This window comes from Asterias rubens, chromosome 2, assembly GCF_902459465.1.
Source record: "Asterias rubens chromosome 2, eAstRub1.3, whole genome shotgun sequence".
Taxonomy (NCBI): Eukaryota; Metazoa; Echinodermata; class Asteroidea; order Forcipulatida; family Asteriidae; genus Asterias; species Asterias rubens.
The window spans coordinates 16,924,236-16,942,947 of NC_047063.1; the positions used below are offsets into that span (position 1 = coordinate 16,924,236).

General features: G+C 37.6%; 2 protein-coding genes across 2 annotated transcripts in view; both read left to right on the forward strand.

Moving 5' to 3' along the window:
• Positions 1-1,853: 1,853 nt before the first annotated feature.
• LOC117306862 (mitochondrial-processing peptidase subunit beta-like) lies at positions 1,854-15,372 on the forward strand. Its single transcript, XM_033791417.1, has 12 exons — positions 1,854-2,008; positions 3,475-3,627; positions 4,878-4,964; positions 5,479-5,608; positions 6,855-7,053; positions 7,433-7,625; positions 8,516-8,620; positions 9,611-9,649; positions 10,002-10,096; positions 11,586-11,737; positions 12,602-12,766; positions 13,868-15,372. The coding sequence occupies exons 1-12, from the start codon at positions 1,910-1,912 to the stop codon at positions 13,930-13,932; spliced, it is 1,482 nt and encodes a 493-aa protein (XP_033647308.1). The 5' UTR covers positions 1,854-1,909; the 3' UTR covers positions 13,933-15,372.
• Positions 15,373-17,159: 1,787 nt separating this feature from the next.
• LOC117305213 (plexin-A4-like) overlaps positions 17,160-18,712 on the forward strand; it is a 71,185-nt gene continuing 69,632 nt past the window's right edge. Inside the window, exon 1 of the mRNA XM_033790035.1 lies at positions 17,160-17,331. The gene's annotated coding sequence lies outside the window, so the exon portion shown is untranslated. The remainder of the gene's footprint in view (positions 17,332-18,712) is intronic.

Sequence of the window (18,712 nt, forward strand, 5' to 3'; positions counted from 1 at the left end):
GAACATGATGCCTTGGATCGGTCGAGTTGGTCTTTGAAAAGCATTTGAAAGTGTTTGTTTTGAAATGCAAATGGTGAGATAGATCATTTAAAAGTAGAATATAATGATCCACACACACATAACTCGAAATTGCACGGTTTTCCTTTCATGCCACGTACAAACACGGTCGGCCATTTTGTGGAGTCAAAATTTTGCTTTTCAAACACCAACTCGTTCGATCCAATGCAACCTGTTTCTGTAACTGCTTTGTTTTTTAAAGAAATAAACAAAAAAATGGCTACAGTTTTTTTTTTTTTTTTTTTTTTTTTTTTTTTTAAATCAAGTCTGCCACAAACAATGCTAAAGCCACTCTAGGTACGGGGCTATAAGAAGACCAACAAGAAGTAACTATAAATACTAATTAGTAATCTTGCGGGTACAATTGTTTATAAGATCTCATTTGTGGGAGTGTTGGCTCTGAAAAGAGCTGGTGTGGTCTCGACGTTTCGAACAATATACTCTGCTCGCCTTTAGGAGAAAATAATACGATACTCAGAGGGAGTCGTTTCTCACAATGTTTTATACCAACAGCTCTCCATTACTCTTTACCAAGTAAGGTTTTATGCTAATAATTATTTTGAGTTATTACCAATATTGTACTGCCTTTAAAGAAAAAATCTGCTTAAGCAGGAAAATAGCTTGCTTATTTTACACATATTGCTGGTAATCTAATTTTACTACAATGTAAGCCACGATGTTGTTTGCTTAAGCAAAATGTTGTGCTTAAGCAGCTCCATGAATTTTGGCCCTGGGTGGTCTGGGTCTTTAAAAGGGGGATCCGAGGCCGGCCAGTCGTTTTCAGGAATTGTTTTCGGTTGGAAAATTTGTTTCACTTGTCCATAGAGCAAGAAACTTGCTCTATGACTGGTCTAAAACTGTTGCTTGAGAGACGTTTATTGCTGGTCCCAATTTCATTGAAAATATTGCTTAACGATTTTCTGCTTAGCAGAAAATAGCATGATACCAGTCACAAATTGTACACTTGACATATGATAGCTTGGCCGGTAACCTTATTGTGCTTAGCTATCTTTTGTGCTTATAAGCTGCTCTATGAAATTGGGTCCAGGCCAGGTGTACTTCACATAATTATGTAAGGATATGTCCTAGGATTTATTTTATTTTATTTGAAGGGTTGCTGATACCTAAAGACCTCATTTTACAATTTGACTTTTCTTGTTTTGTTTTTTTACTTTGATTACATTTGTGGTTTTCCAAATAAACTTGAGCAATCAACTTGAGCAACCATATCTGTGGTGTGCATTTGTCTTTTTATGTAGCTTTTGTTTTCCAATTTTATATAAGTACCTCAAAATATATTATTTTGACTTATTTATGAGCTGCTGAATCACAAAATTATACTCTTATAATTTAATATTGTTCCGGTACCTACTGCTAAAACATCTCGGTGGTCACTTTTTGTATGACACTGCTCTAGAATTGCAAAGGTCGTGGGCTCGAATCCCACCCAAGTAATATGCCTGTGATTTTGCGCACAGAACTCAGGAAAGTACTGAGTTCAGTGCAACACACACAGGTGTATATCCGGATAAAACCAAAATGAATATTCTTCTAATGCTTTGTGGATTGTCATAAAAGCACAGATGATTTTGTGGTAGACTGCACATTTCATTTTCGAAGTGTGTCACCAACTCTAATTAATTTAAACCAGTTTTTAATTAACTTACACCAGTTTTTACAAGCCAGAATAAACCACTTAATTTCCACTTAAAGCCACTGAAATTATTGAAGAGGAATTTCCAATAAAAGGTGTTTTTTCCCTGATTATAAATTACTTCAAAGAATTGTACGATGATCTCCAAAGTGAACATGGTGAATGCCTTCCATAAAATAATTCATTCACCGTGACGTCATGATGCATATTCATGAGTTACCGGTCTTCGTAAAAATGGCGTCGTGGTTGGCGAGAACAGCACCTCTTCTCACACGAATTTCGACATCACCAGCGCTGGTATGTAACCCTTATTTGTATTTTTTTTTAAAGTAATATGGCATGAAACTTTTAGAGAGCTTTTATGTGTATGTTACAACAAGTTTTATGATGTTCTTCACAGTAATTTTCTGTTAGTAAGTTCTACGAAAGTTGAAGCCGAATCGAATGTGTAGTCGATATATATTCTGCCCAGTTTCCGGACATTGGTTGTGCTGGAAAGCGTGTAAAAATATATTATTTTTGCCTGTTTCACAACGAAAACCAAGTGTTAACGTTCTCAGTTTTGGTTATTTAATCCGTTATTACTAGCTTAGCTTGTGGTGGGAGTAGGCATTTGGTAGAACTGGTGGGTGGTAGCTTGGCATGCTTGGGTTAAATTTGTGTTGCGGTAATTTGGTTGGTCAGAAAAGGTGACAAATTCGAACTCCTCGAACGACCAGGATAAATTTCCATATGGTGCCACCACTTTTTCACATACTATATTATTTCGTATCGACCGAAAAAGTGGTGGCTATACGGAAACTTTCCCAACAACCATGTCGACCTCTGGAAAACTTTCGGTAACCTGTCGTCGCCACTTTTTTTCACCCATTTTCTCAAGAAGGATATGCCTATCTCATTTGAGTAAAACAAATAGATAGGGTTCACCTTACTCAAGACTCAGTCTCTCTCTCAATACTAAATAATACTATTTTATTTCATAACAAATTAAAAAGCGGTAGCAGGATGCAGCAGTAAACATTGACTTTTTAATGTTAAAATAGCTAAATAAAAAACTAGAAACTTGTTTCTAATACTATAGACATGATAGAGAGTAGAGTACAACTACAGATCATTTGTTGAGACAAGTTGACTGTTCAGACAACTTGAATAATTATTAATGTTCTGATCACCATAACCAGAACTTGTAGGTGTAACCAATTCTCACCATTGCTCAATGTTTCTTCCATTTCAGATATTGCCATTTGTAAATATGTTAATTTACTTTTGGGTGTGTGAAAGTTTGTTAACTTTATTTTACCTTTAAACCGGCTGTGATAACTACATGTATCAACAATACATCAGAAAGCTATATTTGTGGCTTGTGAATTATGACAATGTTTAGACCAAGTAACATGGGGCGCTGAACTCCTTTGTCGAAATTTTGACATTCTCGGTCGAACTAGTTCAGCCTAGTTCAACCGAGAATGTCACAACTTTGAAAAAAGGAGTACAGCGCCCCAGTTACTGGGTCTAGACAATGTTTAAAATCTGAGTTAATAAAACTTCCTGGGGGTCCGCTTCCTGGGGGCAAGTAAAATGCACAGTTGCCGCCTATATTAGACAAGTGGGCCATTTTACATAGAAAAACTGAAGTGCAAGTGTAAATGTATATAAGACTTTGATTGCTCTTATTGTATCATTTGGATGATGCGTGTATGGAAAAAATATAATAAAGAACTGATTGCAGATTTTAGAACTCTTACTGACTGCTTTATTTGAAGGCACGTCCAGCCAGTGTGACTGTCTGTCGTAGACATCGTTCCTCACAAGCTGCATATCAGCAAACTCTTGTCAACGTACCAGAAACCAAGACTTCAACATTGAGCAATGGATTCCGTATCGCCTCTGAAGATTCAGGGATTCCTACATGCACTGTAAGCAGGTTTTTTTATACATCTTGTTTCTTCTTCAAGAAGGATAATAATAACATCTCTTATAAGGATAATAATAATTAAACATTCTTATATAGCGCATCATCGTGAGGTCCCTAAGCACTGTCAGTATTGTCCTACAAGGTATATGTTGTGGAGCTGAGCTACATACACGTATGTACGTGTTGAAGCATGAGACCTACATGTATGATGTATTTCTTTACATAGCACCATAGTTCACAAGGTTCTGTGGCGCAAGGTGCAGCCGATCAAACTAAGAACCAGGAACACCGGGGCGAACCCCTTCATACGATAAGTTCACTGGGGTCTTTTATATGCATTCACAACATACGGAACCTATGGCTTTTTGTCCATCCGAAGCATGAAGCAATAATGGTCAAGTGTCTTGCTTTAAAAGTACACAAGTCTACATACTACATTGTATATCTATCCAAGTGTCATGACCGGGAATTGAACCCACACTCTGCTGATCAGAAACACCAGAGTCGAGATCGATGCTCTTTCAACCACTCAACCACGCGCACCACTAGATGCCAATTATTTTTAAAAGCTGAAGACTTGGGCACAGTGAGGGGCATAAATATGTGGGCGGTCGGACCAAGGAGACACAATAGAGAAATCACAGTTTTGGGGTATGGGTTATGTACTTTGGCCACTGACAGGTTGGAAGGGACATGAACACTTTGGGATAGAGGACTCATGTACAGGCCTGGAATTTCATCTTTGAGAAAACAATGCCATTTTCATTTTAGGCTATGTATGACAACATGTTTAAAGGGGCACACCATAGGCCAAGACAAGGGTAACAGAAGCTGCGGACTTGAGCCCTTTTCACACTACTCTATTCCACTGGGTTGCTTTATCCCTGGTCTGCCCCGGCAAATGAGCATACCCCGGGGAATAGCTACATGAACAAATGTAAGCGGTAAAACCTAGGGGTATACTTCAAGGCATATTTGTGTAGATCATTGTATTCTACTTTTACAACATCTTTCTAACCGTACCGATTTTATAGCAAACGGTTACAGAACGCTTTTCAATTACCAACTCGACCAATCCAAGGCAACGTGTTCCTTTAAGAGATACAATGTGATAAGGGCTTATGTGTAATTCCAGATTTCTTGTAAATCCAGGCCTGCAATTACATTGTTCCCTCTTCTCATGATCATCTACCTGTAGCTGAAAATATTTTCACTATTGACCAATAATATGATTTGATTTGTTTTAATCAGGTTGGATTATGGATTGATGCAGGGAGCAGATATGAAAATGAGAAAAACAACGGAACAGCACACTTCCTGGAGCACATGGCATTTAAGGTAAAGTAACATCTACTTATATGTACATTCAATTTGTGCACTTTTTATTTATTTTTCTTATTAAAAGTACAACTTCTGCAGATTATTTAAGTGAAGTAAACACATCACCATGATGAGTTTGACGGAACAAATCACATTACTGATTTTCGAATAGATTTTCTTTATTATTTGTGAAAACCTGAAAAGTGTCTTCCTGCTCATTACAGTACAAAAGCCTAAAAATAAATAATTTAAAAAAATGCAGCAACCACAGAAAAGAAAACAAAAAAAAAATTGGACAAGAATGTCTAATTAAAAGCAGACAAATGCAACATTATTTGAAGACAGCACATATAAACTATATTAGAGCTAGTTAGCCTCAAATGTGAATAAAACAGGCAATGACTGCAAATGTAGTGCAGATTTAAACATTGATATTAAAATGGCACAAATATAAAGAATCTTAAATTGTACATAAATAAAAAATAGTATTATGGCTAATGCAGCATTTGTTTTTTTATTTGACTGTAAACAGGGAACAAAGAATCGTTCACAGATGGAGCTAGAGTTGGAGATCGAGAACATGGGAGCTCATCTCAATGCCTATACATCCAGAGAGCAGACTGTGTACTATGCCAAGAGCTTCTCAAATGATCTACCCAAAGGTAGGTTTCATATTATTATGTGACTTGTTTACAAGACACTAAATAGTATTGATTTGACGTTTCAACTCTTAACAGAGCCTTACAACACAACACACATTAATCTGTTACGTAAGGGTAGCGGAAGCAGTCAAGTGGAAATACATTAATAATAACAATAATATCGAAGTCTTATATAGTGCATGTATCTACCAAACAAGGTACTCAAGGCACTGAGTATATACAAACTTTCAGAATGTGTTTGGGTTTTAAGAACAAACTCTACCTGGCAAGTAGATACACACATGATGTTACCGCAAACCAAATATATATTGTTTACAAGTCACAAATTAATAATGATTTGACGTTTCAACTCCTAACATAGTCTTTCTCTAAGGCTACATGACAACACAACACACATTAACCTGTTATGTAAGGGTAACGGAAGCAGTCAAGTGGATATTATACAATTAATGAATGTTTATGAGTGCAATGGTACGAATATGTTCATGAGTTGAAAGATGGAATGTTCTACTCAACAAGGCGGAGCCGAGTCAAATGGAGCATTTCATCTTACAACGAGTGAACATATTTGCACTATTGCGCGAATGAAAAACATTCATTATTTGTTTTATATAACATAAAGGTAGATCTTTGTCAATTTGATTGGAGGATACAACTTTCAAAATAAACAAAGCGTAGGCCTACAGTTTCTAATTGTGAAGTTACACCCATTTCTTTTGGGTCGGCCTGTTTGACAATGTGCGTTCTGTACAGCTATTTTGAGACACGCAGTTGCCAAATGCTAGTATGTGCCTTGTAGTAACACTGCTTCGTTACCAAAGACACGCGCACGCAGTGATGTTTTTTGCTCAGCGTGCAATAGTACTTTTCGGATGAAACGAAAAATGCACGCTGAGTGATGTAGCGTGCAGTAGTACTTTTATTTACTAACACGTGACGGACAATCCTCCAATCAAATGGCAAGGATCTGCTTGGGTGTTATATCAACATGAATGACATGAATTACGTCCATGTCACCTACATTCATTCCACACATGCGGAATTGAGTCAAATCCACATCACCTCGAACCAATCAAAACACAGAAACGGAAACCTAACGTCACTGCATGTTTATCCAATGAAATCATTGTATCTACTGAAATCAGTGGTTCTGTAAAACCAGTACCTGTCTTTAAGAGACCAGTCTAGTCCCAATGGAGCTTTGAAGGTTTCACTGAGTGGGTTTCTGTTATTTTCTTTCCTGCAGCTGTTGAGATTTTGTCCGACATTGTCCAGAATAGCACCCTTGGAGAGGCAGAGATTGAGAGGGAACGAGGGGTGATCCTAAGAGAGATGCAGGAGGTGGAGACCAACCTCCAAGAAGTTATCTTTGATCATCTTCACGCTACGGCGTACCAAGGCACGGCTCTGGGCAGGACCATCCTAGGACCTACTGAGAACATCAAGTAAGATTATGTGATGTATAAATTATGGATTGACGACAAATAAAAACAAAAATAATAGACAGAGCGCATTATGAATCACAAATTCCACAATGCGTTTAACAATAGTGTACATTTTGTTTACATAATAAGCATAATTTGTTACTCTGCAATTTGTTTGAAATAATTTTACTGTTATGAACATGTTCGACAAAGCAAATTTCTGTTTTTATACAATGAACAATTAAATTGATTTCTACATTATTAACAAATAATGACACTACCTTTAAAATAATCAAAATCACATTTTAAAGAGTTAAGCAAGTATTTATTGATATCATATTTCTAAAATCCCATATGCTTTGACAGATGATTTTATAATATGGATTTGATTCTCCTTCAGATCAATCAACCGTAACGACCTCGTTGAGTACATCTCGACCCATTACAAGGGACCCCGAATCGTCTTGGCCGCAGCTGGTGGTATTGATCATGACCAACTGGTTGGTTTGGCCGAGAAGCATTTTGGCAAACTGGGTACTGACTACGAGAATGAAATCCCAGTCTTACCACCGTGTCGATTCACCGGCAGTGATGTAAGTTGTAAATTTGCACCTTAAAGGCAGTGGACACTATTGGTAAATACTCAAAATAATTATTAGCATAAAACCTTTCTTGGTGACGAGTAATGGGGAGAGGTTGGTGGTATAAAACATTGTGAGAAACAGCTCCCTCTGAATTAAGGTAGTTATCGAGAAAGAAGTAATTTTCCACGAATTTGATTTCGAGACCTCAGATTTAGAACTTGAGGTCTCGAAATCAACCATCTAAACGCACACAACTTCGAGTGACGAGGGTGGTTTTTCTTTCATTATTATCTCGCAAGTTCGATGACCGATTGAGCTCAAATTTTCACAGGTTTGTTATTTTATGCATATGTTGAGATACACCAACTGTGAAGGCTAGTCTTTGACAATTACCAATAGTGTCCACTGCCTTTAAAGGCACTGGATTCGATTTTCACAAAGAGTTATTGGGATAACCTGTCTTCTCCAGTATTCCATACAAAGATACAGGGACATATTTTATGCAAACAATTACAGGCACTGCAGGAATACTGCACACACTGTAAGTTCATAAGTTCTCCTGAAAACGCGCAGAGTATACTGTTCGGAACAATTAGACCCCACCTGCATTCAAATTCGCAGACGCTTCTTAAGGCGTATGCGTCACGTAAAAGAATGACAATATGCTAAATTGAACAGAGCTAAAGGAATTTGACTCGACTCAAAACGAAATTGAATGGCCGAATTCTGAATGTGAAACGCAGTAACAACTGGAGAGGCAAAACAGCTTAATTCGAATGCATGAAAATGAAATTGCCTGCTCATTTTCTGAATTTGACTGGTAAAACCTATATTAGAAAAAACTGCATGAGATTTCATAGCATGAATTTATTATTATGTAATGATGCTATCCTCCATAGATCCGTGTTCGAGATGATGGTATGCCCTTGGCTCATATTGCCATTGCTGTAGAAGGTGTAGGTTGGGCTCACCCAGATAACATCCCCCTTATGGTCGCCAATACGGTGAGTATCCATCTATTACAAATATATTTAGCTGAACTTGTGCACCAATATTCCCCTACTCGGACTTAACGATCATCTCAACTAGTGCTGGGCGAATAGTGAAATTTTGATATTCGGATACCGCTGGCCAACTATCCGAAATTTACCGGATATTCAAATAGTTTTTTTCGCTGCTAGAGAACGCTATTAAAAAAAAAGAAATAACCAAAAAAAATTAAAATATTTTTTTTTTGCCGCTAGAGGGCACTGTTCGTTTGTGAATGAGATGGTATGGGCGGATTGATATTAGTTTTAGACAGTGTCACTCGGTTCATTCATAAAAATAACCGGATCTAATTTAAAGATGGCGATTGGCTTTTTCTTTTGATCGTGATTGACTCTACGTGAAGGAAAACTTTCGTAATCTTTGAACAAATTACGTCAGAAATGTCATTGTTTTAACTCTTCACGGAGGTGAGCATAGTTAAATACTTTATTTATGCTGTTTTAATAGAAGTTTCATAATGATTCAGACAAAACATTCCTATCAGTTGTCGCCCAACATCCACGGATATTCGGATATTAAAAGAATATCCGGTTACTTGGTTGTAACTACAGAACTATCCGGTTTATAAATAGCTATTCGCGCCCTATGCGGATATCCGGTTAAGAAAAAAAAGGCATTCGCGGTTACGGATAGGAAAACCTATTCGCCATTAACCGGATGTTTGAATAATTCGCCCAGGCCTAATCTCAACAGTCATTGCTTTCAACTAGCTAGCCGGACTGCCTTCGAGACAAGTTCATCCAAACAGAAATGTACAATTAACGTTTAGCTTGCATACGCTGTTTCAAGCTTAGAATTTATGGTAGTGCGAAATTACATTTCTTTTTGTAAGAAGATTTGGTTGCGAAAATACAGACAAATTTTTGCACTGTTTTTCACAGAAGTCAAAAGCACTTCTTATATGTACATTGATTAACTAATTCTCACCCCTGTTTATATTGCAGTTGATTGGAAGCTGGGATCGTTCTTTCGGTGGTGGTGCTGTAAGTACTCAATCATTATTGTCCTTCGGATGAGACGTAAAGCTGTTGGTCTCTGGTGTTTATGTAAAGCGTGTAAACTAAAAGTAGTTAAACTTATTGCCAAGAGAAGGGTTTTGCTGCAGTGTTTCTGTTGGTGGCTTCTGAAGACACCACAGCACCTTGTAAACAAGGTGGTATGTAAATGGGTCTCAAACCCAAAGACTTCAAAGACCTTTCTGAAAACAAATAATGATAAGCACTTTGAGACGCTCCTAGACAAAGCACTCTTAAAAACTAATTATTGTTACACAAATAACTTAATTAACTGAGGCATTTTTAATAAACTTGTCTATGTTTTTGAACGATTTCACAGAATGTAGCCAGCAGACTAGCGCAGGCTTCATATGAGGGTAATTTGTGTCACTCCTTCCAGTCCTTTAACACTTGCTACACAGACACCGGACTCTGGTAAGTGGAATCTATAGTTTGAGAAAGACCTGGTTATGGTCAAGTTAAAGGCAATTGCCCCTTTTTGTAATTAAACCACAGGTCATTTTAGTAAAGCCCGGTTCATACTTCCTGCGAATGCGAATGCGATACGAATGTTGACGTCACAAATTCGCAACAAATAATTCGCAGCAGTTCAACTTTGCTCAACTCACTTGCGAATATCGCTGCGAAAGGAGGGTTGTGACGTCAAATTTACGTCAAATTCGCTTCACATTCGCATTCGCAGGAGGTATGAACCGGTGTGGCGGTTTCAGCTTTCCGCCGTGTTCAGTTTTCCGAATGACCAAATACGGTAACATTACGTCATGCGATGCCTGCGCACAGCAAGCGAAAGTAGTCAATTTTTAGTGCCGTATTGAGTCATCCATGTTGCTCTCCGGTAGCTGTCATGGCGGCATTCACGAGTACAACGAGCGGCGAACGCGTGGATCTTATGAGAGAATTTGGTGTGAAGACCAAGCAAATTATCCTGTATTTATAACAAGTGGCACAAGCAGTGTGACCTGCTTAAAATTATACGTGTAAAGATGGGGGAAGAGAAATAAATATGACTAAACAGAAAAGAATCGTAGTAGAAACAATTTGGGGTCACTGAACTACACTACACTAGTGTACAGTACTCGCCAGGGTACTCGCGGCGGTATTTTTGTCTGACTACGTCACCCGGAAAACTGAACACGCCGGAAAGCTAAAACCGTTCGAACAACGTGCTGAAATGTCAGGTTACGTCACCCGGAAAACTGAACACGGCGGAAGACTGAAACCGCCACACCGGGCTTTAGTCAGCTGTTGTGCAATCAGCTAATTCTATTTTCTCTGAGTAAATTTGGATAACATGTTTTCTCTGGTTTTCCTACAAAGTAACAAGGACACCGTTTGTTGAAACAATTACAGGTACTGCAGTAATACTGTACACATGTGATCTGGTACAGCAAAAAACTGGTACTTTCCCATAAATATCCCTTCCTCATTTAGCGAGGTGACAGTGGGTACCAACTGCATTTCTGGCCGCAGCTTTCCCACACTGACACAAACCCTGGGGAAGCTGTTAACTCAGATTCAGATGTTTTATATTGATTTCTAGTAAAGGGGGAGTTACAGACAAAGTAATTTCACAGGATGCTTAATACATTACCATCATTTTAACAAGTTAACCTTCAAATAGAAATAACATCTTTTCGGGTCAATAGCAAAGTATATGCCTTTAAAGAGGTCTTCTGTAATAATAATGTTGAACATTTTTAGGGCATCATGTCTGTCAATGATGATACTCGTGACGCCAGAAGAAAACAAGAACTCTGCTTTATACGCAAAGACAACCAAAGTTTTGAAAGCTATGGTTTCTGAAATAGATATGGTTAGATATCGTTTTTAATTGAGAAGAAGTATCTAAGTTGAAATGGGACACTGCTCCAAAGAGATTACTAGTTTGTCTTTAATATAACAGGGGTCTCTACATGGTATGCGATGGTCTGTCCATTGAGGATATGCTATACCATGCCCAGTCAGAATGGATGTACCTGTGTACCAGCGTGACTGAAAGTGAAGTTACCCGCGCTAAGAATCTACTCAAGACTAACATGTTGCTACAACTAGATGGTAAGACTTGTTGCTCTCAAAGTAATTCAACATTTATAATATAATAAAATAAACAACAAAGGAGCAATCATGAGTTGAATAGGTGAGTTTTCAATCTAGTTTTGAACGTGTTGACAGTTGAGGAATTGCGGATGATGATGGGAAGATTGTTCCAAAGTTTGGGGGCACAAACGGAAAAGGCTCGTCCTTTTGTAGCGAGTATTGGTCAGGGGACCAGGAGCTAGTTGTAAGTGTGCTGTGGCTGATGAACGGAGATGTACTGAGGAAGTTTATAGGGTTTGGTGTGATAATTTGACAACACTTGTGGGTTTGAAAAATGTAATTAAGTCAAGGGGGGAATTAGTTTAGTCTAGGGTGACATGGCCGAGTGGTTTAAAGCATCGAATTCAAATTGTGGTGGTTAAGTCATCAATGTGTGTGTTCAGGTCCCGTCCATGACACTTGTGTCGTTGAGCAAGGTGCTTTACTATAATCTTCACCCAGGGGTTTAAATGGGTACATGCGAGGGTAGAGGTTGAAATTCTGTATGACAAAACTCTTTTCCAGATCTCAAATTTGATGCTCTAAACCACTCGACCATGACTAAACTAAATTCCCCCCTCATTTTTAATTAAATTTGTTAACTAACAAACAAAAAAACACAATTGTTGAACTACTTGTGTGCAGTGCACTACATTATGTCTCGAACCACCTGGCTGTGATATGCTAAATTGTATGTGGAACTCCATTTTTTTCTTCTTTTTCTTTTTCTTTTTTTCATTGATTGTAAAGTACAAACCCATACTCTGACTGCTCCTATAACTTGTAGACCCCCCTCTACTTTATTAAAGAAAAATCCCTTTTATTACTTAATTGTATGCGTAGGTTCTACCCCGATCTGTGAGGATGTTGGGCGTCAGGCCTTGTGCTATAATCGTCGTATCCCATTACCAGAGTTGGACGCTCGCATCGACGCAGTCAATGCCAAGGTCATCAGAGATGTCTGCTCCCGTCATATCTACGATAAGTGCCCAGCAGTGGCAGGAATCGGTGAGTCTTACTTTAAACTATCACTGTGACGCCACTCCATTGATAAAAATGTAGATTATGTTTACGAATCTGCCCTTAAATATAGATTCATTAAGAATCTACACACGACTGTTTCTTTACGAATCTACGCTTTACTGCAGATTTGTTACAAACTAAAGTGATAGGATTTGGGGCATGGTGAGGTATCAATGTATATTTGGTTTGCGGTCTTCTTGCTGGGTAGATTATGTTCTTTTGAGAACTTGCTTTATATTCTACTACCACAGAGTTAATGTTACTTTGTTATTGTGATTTAATAACTCATTTGAAGGGTCTACACGCCATTGATCATTTCTGGAATGTTTTTTTTGGTAGCATTAGAGAGGTTCCACAAGTCTAAGGCTACACAGCAGGCATAACATTTTTCCTATTTTAGTTTGATTTCCGATTTATTTGCCCTTGGAAAAATCTTAAAAACTGTGCTAAATAGCCTGAAAAGCCTACACCATACGTACATGCACATATGTAGGTCAGCCCTTGTACTCAATGAAATTCCCCTACAACAAAATATCATGCCTGTATATTGGGATACAGATATGTCAACACCTTGTGTTTTCACGGGATGCATAACCGGCGCGTGCATTTTTATGCTCGAATGTAAATAACAGATACAACTATATATTTACAATCGCATCGTAATATTCACTGTAATTAAGTGAACTTTTATTTATCAGGCATGCCAGTACAGAATTTACACGTTTACCATAATATGAACATATGCAATTTGACTCCATAAATGACAAGTGCAACTGGCAGTAGCCACACGGGGTCAATAACACAGTGTAGAGTTATCAGATTCAAATGGTGCTCGATATGGGGCATGGTGAACCCCCCCCCCCCCCCTCCAAATTTGGCTTCATTCTGTACTTGGATGCTCACAAATTCTTTAGAAGTGTTGTTGTTTGGGGCGGGGGTACTTCTGTACACAAGGAAAATTTTGTTTTAAACTAGGGGCACATTGGTGGTTGCTTTACCCTCTGCCCAATGTATGGCAAAGTGTAATCAGATTTCATGAATTGCATTTTTTAAATATTTTGACATTGTTTGTTTACTAACCAACAGGTCCAATTGAGCAGCTTCCGGACTACAACAGAATCAGAGGAAGCATGTACTGGATGAGATTGTAACGACACAGATACGATAATCTAATGCACTCAATCGTAATATCCTTATTAGGCCCATGTCGCTCGAGGCAATTTACAGGCAACCAGTTCCAGGCAATATCCAAGAAGGAAATTCACTCACATTTTGGTTTTCTGAGTATTTTCCATTGGGATAGTGAGATACAGCTGGAGATACAGTCTATTGTGTGGCAGAAGAGTTCCTGTATGTCCAGTGCGGTGGGTTGCCTACAATTGCCTGAAAAAAATGCTCTGTCGGACATGGCCTTTTGCCCCATGTCACATGGGGCAATTTACAGGCAACCAGTTCCAGGCAATCTCCACGAGGTAAAGGCATGCACATCTGAATGTCCACATAGATTTTGTTTGAGAAGTTACTCATGTGTTACCGAAGTGGTCCTGTAGCATTCACTGCAGTTGGTTGCCTCCAAGTTGTCTGTAAAAGTTACCTCATGTGACAAGGCCCTGATTCGTGTGCAGAACAGGGCCGCTGTTTAGGGCCAAGTTTCATAGAGTCGCTTAAGCAGAAAATACTGCTTAGCAAGTATCTGCTATTAGCTAAAATGAGCAAGATACAAAGTGTACATGTGGTGACATGATAGTTTGTCTGGTAACCTTATTCTTGCGAGTAAATTTTGTTGTGTTAAAAGCTACTTTTTGTGCTTAAGCAGCTCTATGAAACGGGCCCCAGAATACTGTCCAGTTTAGTTGTGTTCTTGGTTTGCTCAATAATTTGTGGAAAAGATTTTTATTTATAAAGAAATTATAAAAGACTCGCCTACAAAGGAAAGAATGTCAGGTCTACATAATCTTTTTTGTGGGACAATATTACTTCATTGTTTTTTGATGTGATTTGAGTAAACTTGACTACGACCAGATCGAAAACTGATAGTAATTCTACCCGGACGTTCAGATATGATTTTGTTTTAAATTTTAGATTATTGCAACTGCCGATGTCCCTTTGAAAACTCTGAAAGTGGTCAGACATTGAAATTATATCAAATTGAATTGCTGGGAGGAGTAACTGTTAATAACAATATTTTTGCCTTTGAATGTCTTATTTGCACACTACTAGTACAAAGTGCACGGCAACACCTTCATATATTGTCGCATCAGTTCAACAGCATCATATTTCAATTGTGCAATGATGTATCTCGCACTAAATGCTGAAAATGCTCTGTGCAAAAACATTGTATCTCAGCGCCTGTTGGTTTTGTGTGTACATGCCGGTTAATAGATGAGATATAATATTTCAACACTTTCAAACTAGTGTGTAATTTGAAAGGAATTTAAGGAGATTTAGCCTGGTTGCTCTGACACTGTGCGTTCAAGCCTTCTTATGAAACTTGAAACTCTTAGTAATGTATTGAATTTTAAAAAGCTATGTATGAAAGTTCAGACTCCTTAAAAATATTGAATAAATACCTTTTTCAATGTGAAGTTAAATGGAAGAAAATGGAAGAAATTGGTTTATTTCTAAGTTATATAGCATGAGTTATTTTCCACCTTGCCTGGAATTGGCCATTACCACATGCATCAAAGTCATAATGGCATGTTATGAACTGGCTGAAGGAGTCACAAATGATTCTGAAATTCCCATAGTGGCCACAAATGGCTTGTTCTAAAATGGCTGTAGTGGCTGCACGTTTTTCTGAAATGGGTGAGTGGCTACAAGTTTTTCTGAAACACTATAGTAGCCATAAAATGGCTTGTTCTAAAATGGCCGCAAGGGGGTTCTGAAATGGCCATAGTGGTGAAAATGTTGTGCAGTATGCGGAAAATGGTAATCGCAAGCGCAAAATTTACCAGTAAGCAGGGCCATGAAATTGGGCCTAGACAATACTGGTGAAAGGGCATTGAAAGGAATGACAAATGAGCATGAAACATCAACCTTCAGATCAATCCTTAAAGGCAGTGTACACTGTAGGTAATTACTAAAAACAATTGATAGCATACAAAACTTACTTGATAACGAGCAAAGGAGAGTTATTGATAGTTGTTGAAGTAGTTTTCCACTAAATCATTTGAATATCATTTTGAGACCTCAGAATTAGAATTTGAGGTCCCGAAATCAAGCATCATAAAGCACACAACTTCGTCTGACAAGGTTTTTTTTTTCTTCCATTATCTTGGAGCTTCGACAGCAAATTGAGTTCAAATTTGCACATGTTTGTTTTTTATGCATATGTTGAGATACACCATGCCAAGTGAGAAGACAGGTCTTTGACAATTACCAAAGGTGTTCAGTGTCTTTACAGCCCTCATTTAGATATGTTATTTGAAAACTCTTATTCAGAATCTGAATCAATTTCAAATTTTGGGAGATAGATATTGATATCTTTTTCCATATTGACATTACTTCAAAGTGAAATGATTCTCAAAAAGCTTTATGCTGTTGAAAGCTGTTGGACTTCTAACCAATTAGTAAGATTAATTGCCATTTATTTCAGGAGTATACCAAATACATATCAAAGTTTGGAAGATCAAATTGATATATTTTTCCATATACTATAACTTCAAAGAAGGGAAATGGTTCTGAAAATGCTTTACCTTAAAATTTAAAAAAAAAAGTGTTAAAACCCAGAAAATAAACCATTTTGGGTATCTGTGTTAAATAAAAGTGTTAAAATCCAGAAAATAAACCATTTCGGGGATCTAGTGCTGCAAATCCATTTCCGTCCGCAATGAAAGCTCACTATGAATTTACATTTTAATAATAGTTATGAATCATGTTAAAAATTATTTCCGAAAGCGCCACTTATCAAAAACAAAATTGATCATAGGGGCAGAGCAATAAAAATAGAGAAACAAACCAGGTTAAAAAGCTAGAAATTTGACATCAAAGAGAAGAGGTAAAATGTTAAAATAATGCAATATAATTATGTCCTGGAAGTGGCCCATGCAGTCATTAAAACATGTGTAGGATTCTATGCTGTGACATTTGCAGACAGATTACCCTAAACGAGAGGAAAATAATGAAATGCTGTGTCCTTATAAAAAAGGTAAAACAGTTCAAATAACAACCGGCGGTGATTTGACATTTCGAAAGAATCCCGATTCTTTGATGATGTACTAGCTCCATGCAGTTTCGAAATCGACGCCCTCTGGAGGGGAAACCCCTCTATTTCTTTAACGTCATCTTTCTTTTCTTCGTATCCGGTCCCTCATTGTGTTCATACAATGGAATCACCCAAACACGGAAATACGACGAACACACACACTGCAAGTGCAAGTGCTACTGGCACAGCAGACCAACATTTCATTAATTGGTGTACGGGACGGGAGCAATCGTCTCAAGTCATAACTAACTAGCGCTCCAAGGTTGTTGGATCGAGCAAAGGAATTTGAAATGAAATGTTAAAATCCAGGGACTAAACTGCTCACAGGAGGACACGGCTGTAGAAGGTAAATGAATTTGTATACAGTTTTAAACAGGCCAATACTCGTGGAAGTTGAAGTTTTTCAATAGACAATAATGAGAACTTGGCCTTGGGTCAAAGTAGCCCCAACTTTAGCCCACAACTTCTGTGGCCAAGGATTCTGAGAGTCGCACAAGTGGGGCTACTGCGCTATTGTAAATTTTGTTTTAGGTAGCACATTTTTGTCTTCGTAGCCCACGACCAACATAGGAATATTCGTACCGGTAATCAATTAGTGTTATCTTCAGTTTCCCTTTCAAGTTGTGTAGGGGGCTTGAAATTAATGACCATCACACAAGTCGTGCACAAGAAGTTTGATGATTTCCTTTGTACTTTTTTAAGTCTTTTCTGAAAAGTTTTATTCTCGAATACAAGAAATCTTGTTTCACTTGTAGTGTTCAAAGTCAAACGTGGCATCCTGAACTTTGTTCAAGACTGCTGAATCAATCGTGTGTACAGAACTAGTTTATTTGCTAATTGTTGTCCTTTATAAAGTGTCATTTTTTATTGTGATAAATGTTGTTGAACTTGGTTAGTGTTTGGTTTTGGATACTACAAATGTGTTGTTTCTAATTTTTATGGAACATAATGTCAAAGATTTGAAAAGTTAAAAAAAAGACGTTAACGAAAAAAAAACACAAACTCATCTGAAACATGCAACCTGCAAATTTTGCAGCCTCATTTTTCGCTTCCATTATTTAAAAAAGGGGTACTCAATTGATAGATTTTTCTTTTTTTACTTTCACTTTGATTGCAATATATGAGTGGAAATAAATTGATTGATTGATTGATCAATTTTTTGATTGATTTATTAATTGGTTCATTTATTGAATACATGTACCGGTAGTCATCTCAGGTGATCAGGTTGGCTCAGTGGGGTTTTTTTTCACCTCAGTTGACCCCGGTTCAAATCCCACCTCAGCATAATCTTAGATCTTGTCTTCATACCACAACATTCAAATATTTTCTCAAAACTTATCTTATGTCACAAGTTTTCAAGGACTAATTCTGTTGTGTCTGTTTTTCTTTGATTTTTTTTTTTTTTACTGCGCCTTGAACACCTAGCAGGGTGGATACGTGCACATTGCAAATCTTATTATTTTTACTGTGTGGATTGGGTTAAATTCAGTCCCTACCTGGTTACACCTGGGTTTTCCCCCTTTGGGGTTTCCTCACCAATCTTAAACATTTCTTCTTGTTTCCTGTCCATCATGTTATTGATGCTTATTGTGCCGGTTGTGTAATCAAATTACAAATAATAATATTTAAAATAAAATTTATATTTTCAAAAACTGGACGTCTTTCGGCATTACAAAAAGGGAAACAAAGAGTAGAAAAAACAAAAATGTTATAATTTCAGACACTCA

Excerpts from the sequence above, each read along its gene's own strand:
- LOC117306862 (XM_033791417.1), top strand. The coding sequence starts at position 1,910 with ATGATGCATATTCATGAGTTACCGGTCTTCGTAAAAATGGCGTCGTGG. Across the intron at positions 9,650-10,001 it reads GTTCTTTCGGTGGTGGTGCT|AATGTAGCCAGCAGACTAGC; the intron begins GTAAGTACTCAA and ends ACGATTTCACAG. Across the intron at positions 12,767-13,867 it reads CCCAGCAGTGGCAGGAATCG|GTCCAATTGAGCAGCTTCCG; the intron begins GTGAGTCTTACT and ends ACTAACCAACAG.